Source organism: Mauremys reevesii, linkage group 9, assembly GCF_016161935.1.
Source record: "Mauremys reevesii isolate NIE-2019 linkage group 9, ASM1616193v1, whole genome shotgun sequence".
In the NCBI taxonomy this organism is placed as follows: Eukaryota; Metazoa; Chordata; order Testudines; family Geoemydidae; genus Mauremys; species Mauremys reevesii.
This window is the reverse complement of record NC_052631.1, coordinates 60344390-60363482: the sequence shown is the minus strand read 5'-3', so window position 1 is coordinate 60363482 and position 19093 is coordinate 60344390. Positions and strand designations below refer to the sequence as shown.

Here is a 19093-nt window from a genome sequence, read left to right as displayed (position 1 = left end):
TGGAGCAGCCCCTGCTCTGGTCAGTCAGGGAACAGAAAACTGTTAATCCAGTGGCCAGTATATCTGCCTTCAGCTATTCTGCTGTACCCAACTGGCCTGAGTCTATCACACCTGTGTAAGCCTTATACAGAGTAAAATGGATTTATTTGGGGTTTTGATCGCATTGGGAGCTGGGTGTCTGGGTGCTGGAGATAGGAAACCTGCTAAGCAGTTTTGGTTAAAGTCTGCAGCTTTGGGGGCATGGTTCAGACCCTGGGTCTGTGTTGCAGCGGAGTAGTGTGTCTGGCTCAACAAGACAGTGTTCTGGAGTCCCAAGCTGGCAGGGAAAATGGGCTCAGAGGTAGTTTCAGCATGTCAGGTGACAGTCCCAAGGGAGTCTCTGTGACTGAACCCATCACAGAGGGATGGCACTGGCTAAGGAACTGAGGGGGTGCAGGTGCTCTCTGGTTGGGAGGTGGAGGAATGGTGCTGACTGAGGACGTGAGGGGGCAATGGCACTTGCTAAGGACATGAGGGGGCAATGGCACTGGCAGAGGATGTGTGGGGGCACCGGTGCTGCTTGGGTGGGAGATAGAGGGATGGTGCTGGATGAGGATGTGAGGGGGGTGCTAGCAGGGTGAGAGGTAGAGAAATGGTTCTGACTGAGGAAGTGAAGGGGAGCTGGCTGGGTTGGAGGTGGAGGGATGGCACTGGCTGAGGATGTGACAGGCCGATGGCTGAGGATGTGAGCGGGTGCAGGCGCTGGCTGGGTGGGAGGTGGAGGGATGGTGCTGACCGAGGACATGAGGGGTCACAGGTGCTGGCTGGGTGGGAGGTGGAGGGATGGCGCTGGTTAAGGATAGGAGGGGGTGCTGGCCTTGGCTGAGGATGTGAGCTGGTGCTGGCTAAGGACATGAGGGTGCGCTGGCTGGGTGGGAGGTGGAGGGATGGTGCTGTCTGAGGCTGTGAGGGGGCACTGGTTAAGGACATGAGGGGGTACAGGCTCTGGCGTTGGCTGAGCACATGAAGTGGCACTGGCTTGGGTGGGAGGTGGAGGGATGGTGTTGACTGAGGATGTGAGGAGGCTCTGGTGCTGGCTGGGTGGGAGTAGGAGGAATGGCGCTGGCTTCTGAGCTGGGGGGAAGTAAGGCATGAAGAGGTAATAATGAGTTGTGGGGAAGGGGATGTTGGATTACTGAAGGAGGTCCAATGACCTTCTCTTGATGACAACGGGAACATGGATGGAGGAAAGTGCAGGTGGCTTCCGTCCTCTAGCAGCTGTGTGCCGCCACTCAAGTGTGTTATGCATGCTGGGCTGTAGCAGAAGCGCGTGGAGAAGGTGTGTGTTAGCAGCCACTAGTTCACTGGTTAAATTCCCTCCTTAGCCCCAACATTTCACTTCTGCTGGATGGCTGGATCATGGCTGGGTCATGGGGGGCCAGACCTAGTAGCCAGAGCCCACTGTCACAACTTTGGGTGGGGAGGGAAGTTCCATAGCTCCCCCAGTAGGTGTTTCAGTGCAGCCAACTAACCCTACTTGAGCCTCCTTGGGTCTGCGTGCAACGTTTGCTGGCTCCTACCCCTGCAGTCAGCTGAGTTCTGAAGGGAAGGTAACTTTCTGTTCTCACCAGTGAATGAGGGTGTCATGAAGGGTCAGTCAACAGATGTCAAGGATCAGGGGAAAATGTGGGACATGGATCTCACCAAATTGCATCATTTCTCCGTGTTCCTGAATAACAGCCTCCAGAAGGACAATCTCCTCCTCAATTGGATCAAGGGCATGGCCTTGTGTAGCAGGAGGAGCTTTAGAGTCTGAGCTGTAGCTGCATCCATGAAATTGTCCGCTGCTCCCAAATTGGAGGGGAATCTGTCAGGGTCCCCTGGTATGCGCAGCTTGATAGGCACCTGCAAAGGGGAAGCCTGTGGATGGGCCTCAGGGTGCAGTTCAGTGAGGACTAAAGTATGGGGAAGTTCTCTTCTTTCAAAGTCCATGGCGGCTCCCCACACCGGTCCTGGGTTGGCTTGTGCCCCCAGGCTCTTTGGCATTCGTACTGGGCAGGCTGAGATGGCATGACTAGTTTCACCACAGTAGAAGCCCAACTGATGGTGGTGTTCCTTTTCTTCAGGTGTGAGTCGCTGGTCAGCCAGATTGGCTTGTATGGGTTCAGCAGGTGATACAGAAGTTGGGGTCATGGACCACGGTAAGGGAGGTTGCAGGCAACTGCTTTCTCCTCCCTTTGTTCTCACAGCTGATTATCCATGCATATGGTAAGGTCTACAAAGGCATCTAGGCCTGCTGTCATCTCTACATGGGCCAGTTCATCTTTGATTTCTTCCTGCAAGCTCCATCGGAACTGGTATGGCTGTGCTGCTTCGTTCCACTCTGTATGTGCTGTAGGGTGGCGGAAGAGCACTGCATAGGAGGCCATCATGCCTGGCCCCTGCTGGAGCCCTCTCAGGGTTGCCTCGGCTGCTTGCGCTCAGTGCAGGTCATTGAAGGTGGTTGACATCAACTGGAGAAAAGCATCCCAGTCCAACAGCACCAGGCTATGGCCTTCCAGCAAGGGGGAGGCCCAGTCTAATGCATCTCCTGTCAGCAGGCTGATTACCAGGGCTGCATTAGCCTGGTCAGAGGCATAGACTTGGGGATGCACCTGGAACAAAAGGTGGCATTGGTTCATGAAGCCCTGGAACTGCCACCGATTCCTGTCAAGCCATTGTGGCAATGGCATTGCAGGCCCCTGTTCAGGGCCAGGCCCTGCACACTGCATTGGCAGCACAGTATTCTCCACCCAGCTGCCTCACTTGCTCCTGCAGCTGCTAGTTGTCTAAGGTCATCTGCACAATTTGCGCCTGCAGTGCTTGATTATAAAGGGGGTGGGTGGCATTTGGGTGAGTCTGATGCTTCTAGTGTGATCCGAACAGTCTGTCACGGACAGGTTGTGGGCAGCTGGACATAGTAGTCAGAGCCAGAGTGCAGTCACAAGATAGGAGTCAGCTGGGTCAGGACACCAGGAGGATAGAATCACGAATCACATGCCAGGAGTCACACTGGGTCAGGATGCCAAGAAATCAAGCCAGGAGACAGGGGGAACACAGTCTAGAACAGGGTGGAGCCCAGTTGTTCAGACAACTTCCTGGTCCCGCTGTTGGCTTAAATAGGGACAATAGGCCAATCAGCTGCTCCGGGATTCCACCAATAGGACTTCAGGGGCAGAGCCTCAAACTGGGGCTGGGCTTCATGGATCCCAGGTATGCACGCATTAGCAGGCTATCTGGTGAAGGGTTGGAGGTTAGCTGCTCCTGCAGACCCAGGTTTGAGACCCAGGGGTCATGCAGTAGGGTGAGCTGGAGTTTGGAAGGCTGGGTTCATAGAATCATAGAATCTCAGAGTTGGAAGGGACCTCAGGAGGTCATCTAGTCCAACCCCCTGCTCAAAGCAGGACCAAACCCAACTAAATCATCCCAGCCAGGGCTTTGTCAAGCCTGACCTTAAAAACCTCTAAGGAAGGAGATTCCACCACCTCCCTAGGTAACCCATTCCAGTTCTTCACCACCCTACTAGTGAAAAAGTTTTTCCTAATATCCAAACTAAACCTCCCCCTCTGCAACTTGAGACCATTACTCCTTGTTCTGTCATGTTCTACCACTCAGAACAGTCTAGATCCATCCTCTTTGGAACCCCCTTTCAGGTAGTTGAAAGCAGTTATCAAATCCCCCCTCATTCTTCTCTTCTGCAGACTAAACAATCCCAGTTCCCTCAGCCTCTCCTCATAAGTCATGTGTTCCAGCCCCCTAATCATTTTTGTTGCCCTCCGCTGGACTCTCTCCAATTTATCCACATCCTTCTTGTAGTGTGGGGCCCAAAACTGGACACAGTACTCCAGATGAGGCCTCACCAGTGCTGAATAGAGGGGAATGATCACATCCCTCGATCTGCTGGAAATGCCCCTACTTATACAACCCAAAATGCCATTAGCCTTCTTGGCAACAAGGGCACACTGTTGACTCATATTCAGCTTTTTGTCCACCGTAACCCCTAGGTCCTTTTCTGCACAACTGCTGCCCAGCCATTCGGTCCCTAGTCTGTAGCAGTGCATGGGATTCTTCCGTCCTAAGTGCAGGACTCTGCACTTGTCCTTGTTGAACCTCATCATATTTCTTTTGGCCCAATCCTCTAATTTGTCTAGGTCCCTCTGTATCCTATCCATACCCTCCAGCGTATCAACCACTCCTCCCAGTTTAGTGTCATCTGCAAACTTGCTAAGGGTGCAGTCCACACCATCCTCCAGATCGTTAATGAAGATATTGAATACAACCGGCCCCAGCACCGACCCTTGGGGCACCTCACTTGATACCGGCTGCCAAGTAGACATGGAACCATTGATCACTACCCATTGAGCCCGACCATCTAGCCAGTTTTCTATCCACCTTACCGTCCATTCATCCAGCCCAGACTTCTTTAACTTGCTGGCAAGAATACTGTGGGAGACTGTATCAAAAGCTTTGCTAAAGTCCAGAAATAGCACATTCACTGCTTTCCCCTCATCCACAGAGCCGGTTATCTCATCATAGAAGGCAATTAGGTTAGTCAGGCATGACTTGCCCTTGGTGAATCCATGCTGACTGTTCCTGATCACTTTCCCCTCCTTTAAGTGGTTCAGAATTGATTCCTTGAGGACCTGTTCCATGATTTTTCCAGGGACTGAGGTGAGACTGACTGGCCTGTAGTTCCCTGGATCTTCCTTCTTCCCTTTTTTAAAGATGGGCACTACATTAGCCTTTTTCCAGTCATCCGGGACCTTCCCCGATCACCATGATTTTTCAAAGATAATGGCCAATGGCTCTGCAATCTCATCGGCCAACTCCTTTAGCACCCTCGGATGCAGCGCATCCGGCCCCATGGACTTGTGCTCGTCCAGCTTTTCTAAATAGTCCCGAACTACTTCTTTCCCCACAGAGAGCTGGGCACCTCCTCCCCATACCGTGCTGCAGAGTGCAGCTGTCTGGGAGCTGACCTTGTCTGTGAAGACAGAGGCAAAAAAAGCATTGAGTACACTAGCTTTCTCCACATCCTCTGTCACTAGGTTCCCTCCCTCATTCAGCAAGGGGCCCACGCTTTCCTTGACTTTCTTCTTGTTGCTAACATATCTGAAGAAACCCTTCTTGTTACTCCTAACATCTCCGACTAGCTGCAACTCCAAGCATGATTTGGCCTTCCTAATTTCACTCCTGCATGCCTGAGCAATACTTTTATACTCCTCCCTGGTTATTTGTCCAATCTTCCACTTCTTGTAAGCTGTTTTTTTGTGTTTAAGACGAGCAAGGATTTCACTGTTGAGCCAAGCTGGTCGCCTGCCATATTTACTTTTCTTCCTACACGTCGGGATGGTTTGTTCCTGCAACCTCAATAAGGTTTCTTTAAAATACAGCCAGCTTCCCTCGACTCCTTTCCCCGTCATGTTATTCTCCCAGGGGACCTTGCCCATCAGTTCCCTGAGGGAGTTGAAGTCTGCTTTTCTGAAGTCCAGGGTCTCTGTTCTACTGCTCTCCTTTCTTCCTTGTGTCAGGATCCTGAACTTGACCATCTCATGGTCACTGCCTCCCAGGTTCCCATCCACTATTGCTTCCTCTACTATTTCTTCCCTGTTTGTGAGTAACAGGTCAAGAAGAGCTTTTCCCCTAGTTGGTTCCTCCAGCACTTGCACCAGGAAATTGTCCCCTATACTTTCCAGAAACTTCCTGGATTGCCTGTGCACTGCTGTATTGCTCTCCCAGCAGATATCGGGGTGATTAAAGTCACCCATGAGAACCAGGGCCTGTGATCTAGCAACTTCTGTTAGTTGCTGGAAGAAAGCCTCGTCCACCTCATCCCCCTGGTCCGGCGTCTGTAGCAGACTCCCACCACGACATCACCCTTGTTGTTCATACTTCTAAATTTAATCCAGAGACTCTCAGGTTTTTCTGCAGTTTCATACTGGAGCTCTGAGAAGTCATACTGCTCTCTTACATACAACGCAACTCCCCCACCTTTTCTGCCCTGCCTGTCCTTCCTGAACAGTTTATATCCATCCATGACAGTACTCCAATCATGTGAGTTATCCCACCAAGTCTCTGTTATTCCAATTACATCATAATTCCTTGACTGTGCCAGGACTTCTAGTTCTCCCTGCTTGTTCCCCAGGCTTCTTGCATTTGTGTATAGGCACTTAAGATAACTCGCTGATTGTCCCGGGGGTTGACTAACTGTGCTCTCCCCTGCCCCCCATAAGCAAACACTGTAATCATGCCATAAGTATTTGAGATGGGAAAGGACTCTTAGGTCCCATCCAGCCCATCCCTTGGGGCCAGCATCAGACTGAGTCCCACAATTTACTTTCTAGTATCTCCTGCAGGCCAGTTTTAAATGGCCCAAGAAGGGGACTCACACTGCTCCCATCCCTCCACCCAATACATCTCATGCTCAGGAAGCCTTTCCTGGGATTCACCTTCCTGTTCCTCTTCCTCACTGTAGCTCCATCACTCTCAGTTCTATCCCTGGGTGTAACTAGGGCAAAGCTTGGTATGAGTCATTGCTCTGTTTTTTAGCTCCTGGCTGGTTAGCTCAGATCACAAGAAGGGGAGGACAGGCTGCATGTGTCCATATACATTTTGTTTGAAATGTTTGTTTAAAGCACCTAGAGAATCAGGGCATCACTATTTTAAGCACAAGGTGAAATAGCTACAATAAAGAGATACAAAATAGACTGTGCCCCAAATAACTGACCAATTGCCTTCCTCAGACTCTGCAGCCTTCAAACGCTCAGAGATTTATCATGTGTACCCTATATTGTTGCACAACTACACTCTCATAATGTTTCTTCATAAGCCCTCCAACATCCAGGAACTTTTGCTGCTCTTGCATGTACTTCCTCTGGTCTGACTGCACCCTTCTATTAATGCAGTGTCCAAGAACTAATGCCATTTTCCAGCTGTGTTCTCACCGGAGCCCCACAACTCTCTCCTCTGTGACCTGGAGCCGTTCCACTGCCTTTGTGTTGACATTGCTCATTGTAATCTCTCAGCTCCAGAATTGCACTGCCCACTCAGTTCCCTGCAGTAGGTATCTTGTGGCATTGCTGCCTTAGACGTTCACCCCGCCCGTTGAATGGCCGGGGTTCTGTGACCAATTTTCTACTGATTTCAGGCAATTTTTCCAATGGACTCATCTTCGTCTTTTCTGCCCACGTCAGATTTTCCCGCGCCCCCTGGGGGTTCTTTCTTCATCTTCATTGCAGTTCAAAACTCCACCCAGTTTAGAAGCATAGGGAATGATCCATCTATACCAGTATCCTGTCTCAGACAGTGGCCAGCACCAGAAGCCTTGGAGGAAGGTGAGAGAAAGTCTGTAGTGGGCAGTTATGGAATGACTTGCACATGGGGAAAACTTTTTCTTAATTCCCCTATCTATCAGGGGTTGGCTGATGCCTTGAATATGAAGGTTTATATCCCTGCCAAAGCCTTTTAAAAAAAACAAAAACCAAAAAAACAAAACCTTTTTATTTTAACTCCAGATGCTCTTGTTATCCAGATAAATTTCCAAATCCTACTAAGCTCTTGGTCTCAAAGATAGCTTGTGGCAATGAGTTCCATGGGCTAATTGTGTGTTGTGTGAGTATTTCCTTTAATTGAATGTCCCCATGTTCTTGTATTATGTTAAAGGACGAACAGCGTACCTTCTCCAGATGAGCCATTATTTTGTATATCTTTACCATGTGTCCTCTCAAACATTCCAATGTTTTCAATCTCTCTTCATCAGAGAGTTTTTCCAGCCCTCTAATATTCTTGTCACCTGTCTCTGAATGGGTTACTCCAGGTGAAGGGGTACTTTTGATTTTTTTAATCTGAAATTGTCATTGACTTGCTGTTTACTCTCTTTTCTGAACTGTTAATGAAAATTTTAAATAAAACAAGTCCTAATGTTAATGCCTTTGGTGCCCATTAGGTGCTTTCTGTCAGCTCAACACACTGCTTGTGGCTGCACCGTCCTTCACAGCTTCTAACCCATGTGTCAATGTTCACATCCAAGCCTGTTCAAATGTGCTTGCTACACTGGGAGATCCAGGTCATATGAACTCTGGTGGCTGCTTAAGAATGTGACTCAAAGTTAGATCAGAACTCCCATACTCTGGTTGAAGAATGCAAGGTATGGAAGGTCCCCTACATTTGATGGAAGGTATAAATGCACAAGCGCCCGGTATGGGAAGTCCTAGCCTAGAGGACTGCCATTCTCATCACAATGTTCAGGGGAAAAGATGTGAAGTCTTGTTAATATCAGCAACCCAAATGTGGCCACGACAGTGCGCTGGTAGCTGTCAGTGTGGCCAGATTGCAGCGCTTTCCCTACTCAGCTGTACGAAGACAGGTTTAACTCCCAGTGCTGTACAGCTGCAAGTGTAGCCATACCGAGTCACTTCAGAAACTAAAGCCAGCCTTGGCTCTCAGAGAAACACTTGATGGGTGGGGATATGAAAGTCCATAGGTCAGGCCTCCCACATACCTCAATGCCCTGCAGATCACCAACTGGCCAATGAAGTGAATTTGGTGCTTTTGCCCCAGAAATAAGAAACAAGCCAGTTGATTCCCTTGGCTCTAAAATCAACAACAGCTTGTGAGAACCAGAAAGGGACCTCAACTAGAATCAGGGCAGGTGAGCTAGTCTGCCCTTCCCCTGATGGGAACATGATTTGAGACAGAGCCCAGTGATGTATAATCCCATTGCTGCATTCTTGTTCTCTCTGTACCTGCTACAGTTGGTTTATCAAGATGAGGGTTGATCAAAAAGTTTTCATCAAAACTATTTTTTGATGGAAAACTGGATTTTCAACAAGATGAATGTTTTCATGTAAGTGTCTGCATTCTGTAGGAAACTGTAATTTTTCATTGAAAACACACACACCTAGAACCCAGAATATTTTGATTTGGATAATCAGTTGAAGTACTACATGGGAGTTGTAGTTCTGATTCTTCAAAGATCCCCTTTTCCTCTATGCCTCCCCCAGTTGGACTACATCTCCCATGATGCACCACAGCCAGGGACTCCCCTGATGGAACGAACCATGCTGAATCATGGGAGATGCAGTCTGAATGGTGATCCTAGCCTATAGAGGAGAATGAGAGCATGAGGCACCCAAACTACAACTCCCGTGAAGCACCACAGCAACATTTCTGATTTAAAATATTTTAGATTTTGGCTTTTTTTTTTTTTTTGCTTAAAAGCCAAAGTTTTCCCTGGGAAATGTTGATGAAAACATTTTTTTAAAAAAATTTTGTGGAAATTTTCCATGGGAGGAAATGCCTATTTCCCAACCAGCTCTAATGAAGACCCAGGCCCTCTCTTGTCAGCATGGTCCCTGGAGAGCAGTGTGGCTCTTGGAGCTGGCCCAAGGCACTAGTCTGCACTGCCTCCACTCTGTTCCTAAGAGCTCCTTCCCAAAGGATTGAACACTGTACCCTGCAGGGGCTGAGACAAGGGATTCCACAGCCAGGAGAGTTCATTGGCAAAAGGAGACAGTTCAAACCTTCTGCTGTAAATCACTTGCATTGTACCCATTCCAACTGTTACTGGGAAATGCCTTCATTAAATACATCTAACGACACACTGGGAGTTTCTTTCTGAATTAGTCCTAACTGTGTCCTAAGCAGCACATTTCTGGGGCAGACTCAGAGCTGGAGTCAACCAGCACAGGGGCCACACTGAGTTACGCCAGCTGAGGAGCTGGCCTGCGGAGCTCTTCCAGTTGCCCGCGGGTGGAGTTCATTGCGGAACAGCTATAAGTACAAAACAGGGAAGCTGCTGGTAATTCGGTGGTAATACCTGGAGTTTAGCCCCCTCTCCTCTTTTTATTTAATTGGAGTCTTTTGGGGGGAGAATCCCAGCTGTTTTGAAAATAACATGGGAGCTCTGTATAGTACAGCAGGGGTGTCAGCCAAGCTGTGCCCCTCCAAGGCAACTGATCTGAAAATACAATGTTCCTTTGAGGGTGAGTTGAATATAGGGTGACCAGATAGCAAGTGTGAAAAATCGGGATGGGGTGGGGGGTAATAGGCTTCTATATACAAAAAAGCCTCAAATACTGGGACTGTCCCTATAAAATCGGGACATCTGGTCACCCTAGTTGAATATGTCTCCCTAACCAGGGATGGTGACGTTTATACTGAAGTGTTTGAAGCAGCCTTGTCCCTACAGGGAGGAGGTAGGGGGTACTACCTCCCACCATCTGCCAGCAGCCCCAGGCGTAGCTCTGGGAGTGCAGCAAGAGCCTGCTGCCCACTCCCTCCTGCGGCTACTCACATGCACTGCGCTGGCCATCTGCTGCATCCCAGCGGAGGGAGGAGAGCAGTAATGGCGGCTCTATCACCTGCATCGCTGCCAGCTGCGGGAGCTTCATGGAGAGCAGGAGGAGAGCCCGACTGGCTCTGCCTCAGTCTGGGGCAGAGCCTAGCAAAGGACAGATCTCCTCCCCCACGCAGCTCCACAGGGGGAAAGAGAGGAGAAACTAAGAGTGCCAATAGCCATTAGAGCCCTGCCCTGGCCCAGGTTAGAGCCCAGGGGCTGCTCTAGTGGATGCTACCTGGCAATGCTTCCCTCCCCTCCCCCACAGGACTGTACACTGGCTGTGGATAGCTGAAGCACAGCACAGTCCAGCCACTCCCCTTCCCCACCCTTGCACCGATGCTGGGAGGAGGGAAGCAAAGGAGGCGTCTACAGCAGCCTTATGCCTGCCAAGGAATCCTTGCACAAGGGGATTCTTCCACAGGTTGGATTCTGCTTCCTTTGTGCCAGCCATATGAGACAGAGCAGAGAGCCTGCCCCTCAGTACTGACTGTGGTCCCTGGGCCTTTTGGGCTGGACACCCCGCCACAGGAGGAAGAACTCTTTGCTTCTCTCTATTAGCAGGAGGGCTCGATGGGCCAGCCTGACACAGTATGCATTTTAACCACCCTCAGCTGGAGTCTTATAACATTGTTTCTCCTTCTCCCCTGTGTTAGGAGACACTTCTCTCACCCCCTTGTCATCACTGTGCAGCCAAAGGAAGCTCTAGAAATAGCTTGAGACAAAAGTTTCCCGCCGCTGGGTCTCACTGAGGAACTTGGGACAGAGTGTTTGGATCAGAGACACTCGTTCCTCTCGCAGTCCCTGTCACATCCTCCCTCCTCCACACAGCTCAGTTACCAGGGGAAAAGACCAGATTCTAGGCCTTTGGCACCGACCTCAGTGTCCAAGCTGCAGTGAAGAAAAATACCTTCTCTGTAATAGTCAGGTCAGAGACCCATTCTGATTCTTTGGAGAACAAATTCAGTACAGAATCATAAAAATGTAGTGCTGGAAGTACCTCAAGAGTCCAGTCGCCTCTGCTGAGGCAAGCCAAGTAAAACCTAGACCATGCCTGACATGTTTGTCTCACCTGTTCCTGAAAACCTCCAGTGACTGGGATTCCAAGTTTTTCCTAATGTTAACCTAAATCTCCCTTGCTGCAAACTAAGTTGATTCCTTCTTATCCTACCCTCAGTGGACATGGAAACCAATTGTCCACCATCCTCTTTAGAACAGCCCTGAACATATGTGAATATACGGAAGCTTTAAAATGACCTGACTTGGAAGAGGAAATAATATCTGCTGGAAAACAAGTTATTGAGAGGAAGGCTGGTCCAATGGCTAGCACAGTAGCTTGGGGGAGCCGAGTTCAATTCCCAGCTCCGCCACAGACCCCCTGCATGACCCTGGACAAGTCACTTTCTGTGCCTCAGTTCTCCATCTGTAAAATGGGCATAACAGCACTGCCCTGACTCAGAAAGGTGGGTCAGGGTAAAGACATTAACAATTGTGAGGTGCCTTAGATAGATGTTCAAGAGACTAAAGAAGCAAGTGCTAAACCACTGGTCAGTGCTTCTGTTACATAGAAATGTGGACATTCTGGAAATGTATGAATGGCTCTTATTGCCCAAGCATTATACCTTCCTGAAGGAGGAAAGGGATCATGTAGCTAAGTGGTTATTGCTTAATTTCCCATGTGAACATGCATAATACTTCTGATATCAAGAGAGGGACCTTCACCAGAGCCCTATCAAAACCAACTCCACAAACTATCATGGGAACTTTGTACCTGTTTCTTCAGATTGTACTAATTTTTCACATCATATTTGAAAGGGGAGGGAGGTAATGTTCTAAAATGAGAAAATTCACATAATCCCTCATGCCATGAGGATGAGTCCAGCTACTGGAGAAACAAATCACTGTGTCTGAGGGCAGAATCAATAGCCCTTGGCTTTAAAGGCTCTGTGCTTTTGCCACTTACCCTACACATCTGTAAAAATCAAAAGAATGACATTTTCTTTGTTTACAATCAATTTTTTATCAACTCTGAAGATGAATAATGACCAAGAGTAAATAGATACTGAAGACAAGTCATCTCAACCACAGTTTTGAATCTCTGGTCTCCTCAGTCTGTAATTTACTGAGTCTACTTAATGGTGCTAGCAAAGAGCTGGCAATACCTTGTTTGGTATTCTTAATTTGGGGCAGGGGAATCAAGTAGATGTTTAGCACGTTTGTTAAATTTTAACCCCAAGGCAATTTGCATATTGCTTTATCACCAAGACTTGAGCTCATTTCTGATGTCTGAAGAAATTCTGACTAGTGACTAGAGTTTTGTTCTAATATTAGCTAATGTCAGATGCAAACTTTGAAATGATAAATACACTTATTTTAAACAGCAAACTTGCTGTATCTGGAGCCTGATCAGAAGAACAGCCAGCCCAGATTTGCCTTTTCTGATGTTCCTTTGTGCTGTCTGATTTTGTTTGACCCAGGCTAGTATGGTGCTGCAAGATGCTAGGGAAAAAACTACAACCACCGCTTTGCTGCTAGGCAGAGATTGTTACACAAGAGACAAAGATGAACAGTAATAGACCAACCCTAGTGCACACCCCACCATGCAGGTGAGCGAGGTACTCCAAAATCTGAGGCAGGTGTCCGAGACTAGAGGGTAAAATCGGCGAGGTCAGAGAAAAAACTAAATTATGTGATTGCAATGCTGGGGAAAGGTGCTGGACTGACAGCTGTAGAGGACAATCTATTTTGGGCCAATCTCAGAACAGGTCCGGCAGTGGCTGGAAAAGTCTGTTGACATTCCCCCGGCATCCAGCACCCACCTCCAGGGTTATCTTTCAATGGCTTCTTCAGTCCTTGGCTTCTCTGTTGAGGGTGCCAACGAGGGGACTTGGGGCCATTTGTAATGCCTGGTTTTGTGACTTGTGTAGTGTCCACTAGGGGCTCCATCCTGCTCACTTGACTCCAACTGCAGCACAACTGGGCTGTTTGAAGTGGGACCATGAGCCCAAAATTATTTCACACTAGCCACTGGACAGCCATCAGATGATGACAATATTGATGGCATGCTCCTGCTTCACACAGCAGTCCGTCACAGCACACTACACACATTTTAGTGCGCTGTAGCAGTGTCCACACAGGAGGTACTGCATGGCAAGCTAAGGTGCTGCACTAATGTCCCATGTAGACTCTGGGTTACTAGCTTTTTGGGCAGGACTTGATCTCCCCACCATTAACCTCTGTTCCAGTGCTAATATATTTACAGTATATCTAGCTCTTGACCCTCTAGTTTAGGACAGCAGTAACAGATGAAATATTCAGAACAAATCAGCACAGATGATCTATTGTCTCAACAAAACAATGGTGTCCAAGAGCAGCATCCCCTTCCCAGAATTTAGGGGGGTTCTCTTCTTCCCTTTTCTGTTGCTGTGTCCCCACTCTTGGTCCTTATTCACTGCAAAAAGTGATGTCCTGGGGCACAAAATGTCTTTTTAAAATACTTCTATTCACAAGTCTGCCTTCTCTCATGTTCTGCAGTTGACTAGCCCCACATCCACCTATTGTGCCATGCAAATACATAACAATAAACCCCGTGAAAGACTTTGTATCCCATTATGAACTTCCTGAGTCATGGGAGCCATTTGTTAAATATACTATGAAAATATTTTTCAGATTAAAAAACCAAAAAACCTCCCATTTAATTATTATCTAAGCACAGCGTGTGTCTAGCATGTGTAGAGGGGACAAGCCTTCTCTTTCTCATTACTGGGCATAAAACAGGGTATAAAAACAGGGTAGGGATAAATATGACAAGTTTGGGTGAATTGCATAAAATATGTCAACAACCCCAAGAGCAGAAAATATTTGGTTAGGACACAACCAGGAGTTCATGTTCAAGGAGATCCCAGCCAGGCTGCGGTGCTGCTTTCCAAATTTTTCGACCCAGAATAGATGGTTAGGGAAGAGTTACAAATGAAAATAGTTGTCACCCTGTTTGCTCTAGCAGCAAGGCTGGGGGTGGCTACAACCCTGTGGAATCCTTGTAAAGATGGCCCTTAACACAGCATGGGCTACTGCAGCATTGAGCCTACTGCCATGTGAGAGCCGGCACTCACTGCTGTCCAAGTCTTTGCTGATGAGGTGGGAACTGAAGCGCACACTGATGATTCCTCACCATTTGACCACAGCCCATTTACTAAGTGATTAGGTGCCGACAGGCTTCAATCACTAAGAGCCCCCCACGTTCCTTTAATGTTATCGCTGGCCAAGCAAACCTGTAGCAGGGTTGACAAGTAATTAGATAAGACAGGCATTTTCTGAATGAATTACCTATTGGTACCTCTTGGTATTGTTGTGGGGAATAAATAAAACAAATTTCATTTTTAGTCTGCAGCTCGCTGAGCACCAGCTTTGTCCTATTTGTATAATCCTAGGGAATTATGTGAGCGTGTTGCTATGCACATGTCTCTTGGTAGCTCCCCGAATGACCAGCCACCAGACAGATTAGATTTGCTAATGCTGAGGATGCTTCAGTGAACTGAAGGATGTTGGACGCTCAGTGCAGCACAAAACAATTCAGTTCTGGACCCCCAAAGCACAGAGTTAACAAACTGCACTTCAAAGTTCCTCTCTGCTCCTTAATCATTTCGATTACTGCTCTGAGACATGTCCTCAGCAAACCTCTGACATGTCCTCAGCTTCCTCCAAACTCCCATGTCTCCTGGGCAAGCCAGCTTGCTAACTGCCAGAGCACAAAGCTTCCATGGTTTATTTATGCTACCCAAATAGGACATGGGCTGGGGAAGAATGGGAAGTGACCAAGCCCCAGTGCAATGGAATATATATGTCCTGGGGCCTTACAAAAGTAATGAGGGAAAAGGAACTTCTGTTATCTCGCTGCACTTTGATTAAATCAGTAGCCAACAGGATGGCGAGTTCTTTGTTACAGACTGTCCAAGGGTGCTGGCGTCTAAAGGACTGAGCATGGGAGACAGCAACTCAGACTCCAACCCCAGCTCTTCCACTGTTTACCTACATGGCCTTGGGCAATTGACTTCCCCTCAATGCCAGCTTCCCCATGCATAACAGGGGGCTGATACTTGCCTTCCTCCGCGGGGCAGGTAAACCATTCCTCACTGATAAGTGTTTGAGTGCAAAGTGTTAGCTTAGCAGTATTAATGGTAAATCAGCAGAGTCTGCTGTGGGTTAGCAACCCCAGTGCCCTGCACCAAGCTGTGAGAGGCCCAGGTTTAGGTCCCAAGTTTGGGCCCCAGTCTGACAGGAAGTGGGGTGCTAGGGAGGTGGCAAAACATTCAGTCCCCAGGGAGTGGGCTCTGGCGGGTGGGCAGAACACAGTGTCAATCTGGAGCTCGCCCTCCGTGGAAAGTGCTTATGCAACTCTCCTCAGCCAAAGACCAGTGGCCCAGGTGCAGAGCCTCGAGGGAGGAAGGTGAAAATTGCAGGGAATCCTCTCTAAAGTGCTCTCCTCCCCATCCCCCACAGACACTGGATACCCGCACAGAACCCATGTACAAACAGGATGCAGAGAACACTTTAAAAAGACAGTCAAGCTAAAATTCCCATTAAGAAAACAAGATGCCTGGCTTGTTAACCCCATCTTCATTCTCAAATGGCAATCCTTAGGGGAAACCTCATTTACTTTTGTCTTGGTAACACTGATTGTTTACTTTTGCTGTTTTGCTGAACTTGGAGAATGAAAATTGATTGGCCAGTTTCACTTGTTGGCACTCGTGCATAAGCCCTTTGTGGCAAGGCTGGGTTGCAAATGCCGTAGGGGAAGGGAGCAATCACAACCACATGCTGTTTTCACCAGACTTCCAAAAATACCCCCAAAAAACAAAAACAGAGCAAAATTTTCTCCTATGCTTGAGTTTTGCAAAATTTTGTTTCTAACCAAAACTAATTTTGGGGGTTAAACAGCTCTCAAGGTTCCTGGCAAGTTGATATGGGAACTGCGATGCTACTGTAGCCCTTGAACCCTTCCTGACATTGACCGATGGCATCTTTTCTGCCAGACTGGACTGTGATCCCTGGTGATGCCCTCTTTACTTTCTTCACTGCAACACTGCATTCACCGCAAGCAAATGGCTACTTACTGATGAAGTTGGCCTGGCCGGTGAAGATGGTGTACTGGAGCTCATAGGAGCTGACACTGAACTCATCCTCCGAGATCCAATGGACTGTAATGGTGTCATGGGAAGCTGTACAAAGCTCCTCTCGGACAGATGGTGGATTGGGTGCTGCATGGACGACAGATGACAATGTAGAGATAATAAGGGGTTTTCACATCCACTTGGGTGACACCTCATAATGGAGATAGTCTCTATATGGAGGGAGCACAGAAACTGCACCGAAAAACCAATTCTATGTGTTGTTGAGTGACTGCTGGAGTAAAATGGAGGCTCCTGGAAGGGCTAGGGCATCAGGGACAAGGCTAGGAGACCACTTATTAATGTGGTCACATTGAAGGTTTAGGCGGCTAATTAAAGCCCCGCCTCTGGTTGGCACTGATTTTTTAACAACCTTTTTATCTGATAAATGTTCTGGACACAGATGACATTTCTCCTCCTATATTATCTGCTTGAAAATCTGATAGATGGACCCAAAGATCAGTTAGCTTCTCTGGTGCATTTGTCTCCTCAGTGGCTTCAAGTAGCCTTGTAAAGAAACACAGGTATCTCTATACAGCAGTTGGGCGAAGTAATTCCCAGGCCAAGTAGATGTACCCATGATAGCTTGAGCGGAGCTAGCATGCTCAACATAGCAGTGTGGCCATGGCAGCATGGCTATTTTCTGTGTGCTATCTTGAGGCTATGCCCTCTGCAGATACCATACACTACATGGGCAGCTTTTCCCCCACTTTCTTCAAATGTGGAAGAAAATCCGTCAAAAAGGACTGCAGCACATCAGGACGGGAGTAGCCCTTCATTGCTATTTACTTGCATTATGGTATACCCTTTATTCTTATGTGTATTACCGTCACACCCAGAGACCCAAATCTGGATCAGAGACCCAATGTGCTAGGTGCTGTCTGAATACAAAGGTTGACATGATCCTCATCCAAAAGAGCTTTCAATTTAAGGCTTCAAGACACATACAAAGGGCAGCAAAGAGGAAATACTAAACTATATTACACGTTGAATGTATTACATGTTTTTTTTCAAACTGCTCATTTCCTGTGGGCAGCATGGCAGGAAGTGGGATTTGAAGAAGGAGGTTCCAGGGATTTTTTCAGAGAGGGCATTCCCAGCATTCAGCAAAGCGGCAGATGTCAGCACCACTGATGGAGCAGAGGAGATGGGAAAGGGGAAGCAGGAGATAGCAGCCAATGTGATGAGAGCAGATATGAAGGGACAGAACTGTGAAGGTGCTTGGAAGTGAGACATTTCAACTGGATGGGGTGGAAATAGGGGAACCATGAGAAGGACTTAAAGTGGGATGGGGTGGTTACAGGGTCAGAAGGAAGATGGCCATAGCAACTGACTGGACAGAAGTGATGTGAGTGAAGGGAAGGGTCCGAGGAGAAGGATGCTGTACTCAAGCCAAGGGATGAGAGCGTGACTCAGAGGTTTTGCAGAAAGGGCAGAGAATTGTAACAGATTTCAGAAACAGCCACCCTAAGAACATGCCTGAATACCAAAAGCCCAAGGACTGATGACTGGGCCACTCCATTATATAGATAGATAGATAGATAGATAGATAGATATACCTATCTCATAGAACTGGAAGGGACCCCGAAAGGTCATCGAGTCCAGCCCCCTGCCTTCACTAGCAGGACCAAGTACTGATTTTGCCCACAGCATCAAGAAGTTTAAAAGACTAGAACAACTTACAATGTAATTGATATTAAAATATTTTCCACCTCATCTGAGAGGACAAAGAAGGTTACAGCGTGTGTTAGGAAAGCAGGATCAGCACACACCTGTTAGATAATCCAGCCCCTCCAGCAGTTTCTTTTCTCTGGAAAAATCTAAAGCAAAGTTTTCAAAGGCATCGTTAAAATTGATATCTGGTATCAGCACTTGAGAGGATGCAGTTGCCATGGCGACCCTGAAAGAAAGAAAAGAGCATCAATATACCTTAGGGTGTGTTTGGACAACCCAGCCGGCAGTTAGATTGCTGATTAAAAAGGTGCAAACAGTCTTGCAGTAATGTCACATGCCAGGAGGAAAACCACCACCCAAAGCAGGCTTCTCTGGAGAAGCAAAGCAGCAAGCCCCTGGGGAAGGGCCTGGTGGCTTTGTTTCCTTTTGTTGTTGTTCTTAGTGACAGAAGCATCCTCCTTTTGCTCTTTGAAAAAATCATAAACATTACACTGGGCTAGACAGGGCTACCAAGCGACAGCGCTGCTTGTTCTTCCAAGGAAGGACATGCTCCCATTCACACTTCATATTCACCTTCTGAACGACTTGCCTCCCATTGTCCCAGCTGGACATTCGCCATCCCAGAGTGAATGGCACCCCACACCTGATACGATCCCTAGTGAAGATTCTCACAGGCCTTGTCTGCACTAGGACATTTCTGCTAATATTTGCCACTGCTGCATCTCCACTTGTGGCTGCAATGGTGTGACTCTGGGCAGGTCTACACTAAGGGCGGGGGTCGAACTAGGGTACGCAAGTTCAGCTACGTGAATAGCGTAGCTGAACTCGAAGTACCCTAGTTCGAACTACTTACCCATCCAGACGCCGCGGGATCGAAGTCCGCGGCTCCAAGGTCAAC

At 48.0% G+C, this 19093-nt stretch overlaps 1 protein-coding gene across 1 annotated transcript in view; it reads right to left on the bottom strand.

Moving 5' to 3' along the window:
• Positions 1–19093, bottom strand: part of MID2 (midline 2) — a 321117-nt gene that overhangs the window by 65520 nt on the left and 236504 nt on the right. The window contains exons 5-6 of the mRNA XM_039488713.1: positions 18294–18421; positions 16468–16611 (exon numbers count right to left, since the gene is read on the bottom strand). Of these exons, the coding sequence (XP_039344647.1) occupies positions 16468–16611; positions 18294–18421 (272 nt within the window). The remainder of the gene's footprint in view (positions 1–16467; positions 16612–18293; positions 18422–19093) is intronic.